At 41.6% G+C, this 6000-nt stretch overlaps 1 protein-coding gene across 1 annotated transcript in view; it reads left to right on the top strand.

Annotated features, from left to right (window-relative positions):
- Window positions 1–6000, top strand: part of CCT2 (chaperonin containing TCP1 subunit 2) — a 98675-nt gene that overhangs the window by 51954 nt on the left and 40721 nt on the right. Inside the window, exon 8 of the mRNA XM_068133847.2 lies at window positions 3901–4001. Coding sequence (XP_067989948.1) covers window positions 3901–4001 — 101 coding nt within the window. The remainder of the gene's footprint in view (window positions 1–3900; window positions 4002–6000) is intronic.

The raw sequence follows: 6000 nt of genomic DNA, 5'->3' as shown, positions 1-6000 counted from the left end.
TTCCTTTCATAAGGAAGATGTCTAATAACGTGAAAACGATTATGATAAATTGCACTTTTTGCAACGCTCTGCGTCGTTAATTCTGCTCTTTAAGTAACCACTAGTACGAAGCAAAAAGCGACCGTAATGCGAGTTTGTTGTATTTTCTGAATAACAAATATTTTATTTAATTACTCATTGAAAGTTCATCTGCAAGTTGGTGAAAGAGGCCGACAGAATCAAAAGTGCAAGTTAAAGTTCACTTTTTCTTACATATACATATTCTGGAAATGGATAAGTCCAAATGGAACAATAACAAACAAGATCTTCAACATGAACATTGCAGAAACTAGAATGACACTCCTTCGAGTGCATACATCTGCCAGCTTGATGGTTTACCCGTTTTTTTTTCTTCTTTTTTTCTTGTTTTTTTTGTACACTTAGTCGAGGCTCATATAAGAGCTAAACCGCCATTTCGAGGCCATTTTTTCCCCGCGAAGCGGGGGTTGGCCTTTTCGGGGACCATGGTTGTTGTTGTTTTTTGGTCCCCTTTTTGAAGCAATGTTTTACGGCCGGATGCCCTTCCTGCCGCCAACCCTGTTTGTCGCCTTTTACGACAAGCAGGGAATTACCAGTATACTGGTACTCAATTTGCCGACCTCGGAAGGATGACAGGCTGAGTCAACCCCCCTGGCATTAATTCAGTGATCGACCAGGATTCGAACCCAGGATCCTTGGATCCTAAGCTGACACCCTAGCCGCTAGCCCAACACCAGGGACTATAACCTAGCTCAACACCACCCTAGCTCATATAAGAGCTAACACATACAATATATGGAGGGGACAGATCTGCATCCAGACCTGAACCAAAATGTAATCGGCTTATTCCTGTCACCTACCCAACTCATCCAGCAAGTTTTGTCGTAGCCAGTCCATATCTTTTTGAGAAATAGTGCTATATATTGTTTTTGGCCCCATCTCTCAATGGTGAAGAATAACTTAGAATATCAAAAAAAATTCTCGTATTCGAATCAGTTTCTTCACCAAAATTGAATCGATTTGTCCTTGTCACACACCCAACCTGTCCGAATAGGTTTTGTCCGAATCTGTCCATAACCTTTTGAGATATTCTGCTCACAGATAGGCAAACAACAGGAACAAACAAACAGAGGTGATTAAATAACCCCCGTCCACCTTTGGTTGTGGAGATAACAACAGTCTAGCAACAGACCAGTGCGAAACTATTTCGGTACTTGCAGTGAGTGACTCATCTGGTAAGGACTAAACTTGTATTCCGTCTAAAACTAGAAAGAGCAAGAATAATGAGATCATGAAAAGCCTTCGACATGTAAACAAACGCCTTTATACAAGCTCAGTATCACCAAAACCTCAACACTTAAATAGGGTAGAGCCACCGATTGAGCAAAGCCTGTAATGGTGGAACAGTAATCACTGGGTGTTCCAAAAAGACCTAGACAACTTTGGTTAATGGATTTAGTACCACAAATGATACAATGACACTCTTTGTTTTATGTGATACGGAAACTCGTAAATTCTTCTTTATTTTCAGGTCTGGTGGTTTAAAATAAAAGAACTTGGTTATTCCACAGGAGAAAGCTCAACGCGTTAAATGGTTAATCGAGACGAGATCCAACATGCAAGTTCAGCGTAATTGCCGTACTAGGTATGGAAGGAATCGGCCATCGTGGACTTGTATCAGAGAGTGGTACAAAAGGTTTAAGGAGAATGGATGTTGTCAGAAACAGAAAGGTAGTTTTCGCTCAAGCACAAGTGCAGCAGACCTTGAACGAATGCGTGAATTATTTCAACAAAGTCACAGAAAATCAGTCCGACGAGCATCCAGAGAACTGGGACTACCAAGAATCACTCACTGTACACAGGATTTTTCATAAGACTGAAGCTTTATGCCTACAACGTGCAGATTCTGCAGGAACTCAGTCGCATAGAGGATGACGAATATTAACTGAAAAAGGTCATGTTCACAGAGGAAGCTTTCTTTCCTTTATCAGGGAAGGTCAACTGGCACAATGTGAGGATCTGGGGTTCTAAAACCCCCACGTGGTCATTGAACACATACACAACAGTCCAAAGGTCAATGTGTGGTGTTGCCTTCTCCATGACTGCTTGGTGGGTCCATTTTTCTTTGCAGAGGATACAGTGACCTCAACAATTTACATGAACATTGTGGAAGGATTCGCCTCCCCACAGATTGAAAACCTGCAACCCGATATCATTTTTCAACAGGACGGCGCTCCCCCTCATTGGGCATTAGTCGTTCGAACCTTCCTGAATGAAAAATTTCCAGGTCGCTGGATTGGCTGAGATGGGCCAACCGCCTAGCCCCCACGATCATCAGACATAATCCCCCTTGATATTTTTCTGTGGGGCTTTATCAAATATGTTGTCTGCAACACCAAAGTGGAAAACCTGCCGGATCCTCGTTCTTAGGTCACAGCTGCATGCGCACTGGTGGACGCAAACATGCTGAGCTGAACATGGCAAGAACTCGTGCACCACCTTGATGTCCGACACATAACAAACAGAGCTCACATTGAAATGTCTTGATGATGTGCACAAAAGTTTCTGTCGTATATATATATATACATACATACACACCCTGCAAAAAAAGAAACGCAAAAGTGATTTTAGATGTATATTTTATATATCATATAAATTATCAACAGATGGTAATCAATTCTTCAATATTGGCACACACCATTCTCATTGACCCAGGTTCCATATGGCACACATGGAACAGTAGATTTTCAAGGTGAAGGTCATCTGTGCTCAATATCTTGTATGGCCACCATTAGAGTCCAAAACTTAGAAGCAATCAGATCCCGAATTGTGGCCTGGTGAATGTTCACCCACTCTGCCTGCAGTGCTTGTGCCAACTGTCGGAGGTTCTGTGGTTGTTGCTGACGTGCTCGCAGTTGTTGATCCAGTGCATCCCATAAATGTTCGATTGGGTTTAAATGTGGAAACCTGGAGGGCCATGGCAGGACCTGGATGTTGTGATTCCTCAAAAAGGCTGTTGTCAGTCTTGCCGTGTGAGGTCGGGCGTTGTCTTGTTGGAAAATGACGTTCGCTTGTTGTATAATGGGAAGGACGTGTGGCCGAAGAATCTCATCCGTGAGTCGTGGCATGTTTTCGCTGTTCACTTGCTGTAAGATTGTGATGGCATGCAAATGAAAACCCAACGTTTTTATAGCCCAACAAGTGATGTTGCACGTGCATGTCATGTTGGTGTGTTTCAGTGCCAGGCTCTCACGTGGTTGTGTTTTTGCGATTGTTCCATCTTTTCGCCAAATTTCTGCAGTACCTCATTCTTTCCACACAAATCAATCCCAATCCATGCAGAAATGACCAATTCATTTTTGGTATTAATTTTGTATGGATATCGGCAACACCCTGTCAGATATTTACGATTTTACTACTTTTGCGTTTCTTTTTTTGCAGGGTATATATATATATATATATACTGTATATATAAACTAAAGGGTGTTTTATCATTTGTGGTTCGAAATATATTCACAGTCAAAGTTGTCTGGGTCTTTTTGGAACATGCTGTGCAACTTTGAATGACAAAATTCTTACCTTTTTAACACTATACAATGTATACATGTATCTGAGAAGTTGTACCAGTAATGTACACTTTCAGTCTAAATTGTCAAACAGCCAGCTTCAACAGCAATTAAATAGTTAAAGGAAACGTATCATGTAACATTTGCTGGCATACTAATTGGTAGGGTATTGTGCATGAGGTCATTGAAGGCATCTTTTGAGATTCGTGATGGAGGCAACTGTTGTTGTACTATGTACTTTTAATAATTCATGATATTCATTTCATAATTTTCACTCGCCTCAAATCTCTTCATTCATTCCATGATATTGCCCAAGGTTTTCTTCTGGACAAGAAGGTCGGCGTTCACCAACCCAAACGAATCGAGAATGCCAAGATTCTAATAGCTAACACCAGCATGGATGCCGACAAGGTCAAGGTGAGTCGGGGTGGTGTCGAGTCCCTGAATCCGGGCTGTCGTTTGACATTCCCAGTTGTTTTCCACTCCACTGATTGGAAATGGGTGGTGTGTGGGTGGCAGCAGCAGGGATACCGAGATAGCTGGCTTTGCATCTTTTATTGGTTACCCCTTCCAGTACATTTGGATTAGGGGGATGAATGGTGGGTTTCCCCACCTCTTCCATTCCCCCACACATTCACTTGCATGTACATCATCCATCACTTATAATGGATTTATTTGTAACCATAAAGATGCATCCATACAATTTTTTTGTACACCGCTCCTTTCCTCTGCCATCTCCAGGTGCTGCATGACGTCATTGCCAGGCACCGAAGGGGGCCTGGCAATGACGCACGCTGAAAGAGAGTACTCAGTTTTCACTCTGGTTGTTTTCTTGCTTTCTTGTTTTCTTGTTACTTGCAAAATCGAAGATTTTTCAAGTATATTGGTCGGTTGCGTTTGTGGTTCTGTCTGTCTGTTTGTCTGTCACCGGCCTAAACCGATCGTCACAAAACTTTACCAAGTTGTATAGGTCGTCCCAATTGAGAAGCCTATTTATTTTGAGGTCAAAGGTCATCTGGAGGTCAAATTCTAAAATCGCCATTTTAAATCCGATTGACTTGAAAATTGAATAGCATATGTATTTTCTAAAATCCTCAATTTTCATCCAATTGACTTGAAATTTGAAGAGGACTTGCATATCTGGTCACTGAATTCAACCACCAAGTATTTTTGAGGTCAAAAGGTCAAAGGTCAACTCAAGGTCAACACTCCAAAATCATCATTTTTCATCTGAAAAAATCGTCACTTTTCTTCCTATTGACCCGAGCTTTCATCAAGATTGTCAATTTTAATCTTGATGAAATGGACAATTTTCTGTATCAATGGAATTTTTTTTCTTGGGGGGGGATTTTGCAAGTATCGTGCTCCGCATGACGTCTTCTTGTTTGTTTGTCCAGGCGATATATCCAAGCGACATGAGCAAGGTCTCATGGAGTTGTGCTCCAATCCTGATCTGCCTCTATTAAGTGGGTGAAAGGGGGGTTTTGCCCCAAACATTGGAATTTCATTCAAAAATCTTCTTTGAAACCGACAACTGTATCCAGCCCAAATCGGCCATGGGGCATCGTGACCATGCACGAACCTTAAGTTGTGCTCCCCATGGCTGTAACTCACCCAGAAACGGGCCCATGGGCCTCCTCCCTGAATCCCTCATTTTCACGAAAATTTCTTCTTCTCCACAACCTCCCGTCCGATTATGGACAAAATTTGGCACTATGTATCTGGACAGTAAAGTCTCGAGGGGTTGTGCTCCCCCATCCAGATTCAAAGGATCCCCTGGAAAGGGGACAACGGGTTTCCTTCTAATCCCTCGTATTATTCACTTAAACGTATTTTCCTCACAAACTACAACATGACCAATATGGACCAAATTTGGTACGATACATCAGAAGAGTAAGGTCTCATGGGGTTGTGTCCCCATCTGGATCTGACCCCTAGAAGATGCTGAAAAAGGGGGGTTTCACCTCAAATTCATGTAATTTATTTTAAAATCTTCTCAGAAACCGTGGGAAATAACCTTCAGTCCCCCATGAGACTAGTTTTAGTGTTACATGATGGTGTTTGGTGTCAACAATTCAAAATGGCAGGATTTCCAAGACTGAATAAAATCGATGTTCTTCACTTCACTATTAAAATGAAATTTAGAAATGAGTGAGGGTGGAAAAGAGAAAGAAACAATTACATGGCAAGAGACGCAGGGAGGTGGAATTCTATACGTTCTGGTTGAGACCACTATGAGCAGACACACTGACTTGTCCGGATGCCATCCATTGAACTCGGATGTTATGTTCTCACCACCATTTTACTGCGTTATTGCATTATATTGAAGTGGTATTCCTCATTTGTCAATTGAATAGAAATTGTATTGTGTTGTGATAAAATATTTAAAATAATAATGCTGAAAATAAGTCAGAAA

Source organism: Myxine glutinosa, chromosome 13 (genome assembly GCF_964187855.1).
Source record: "Myxine glutinosa chromosome 13, kmMyxGlut1.1, whole genome shotgun sequence".
NCBI classification, from domain to species: domain Eukaryota; kingdom Metazoa; phylum Chordata; class Myxini; order Myxiniformes; family Myxinidae; genus Myxine; species Myxine glutinosa.
The sequence above is the reverse complement of the archived record's forward strand: the minus strand, read 5'-3'. Positions and strand labels throughout refer to the sequence as shown.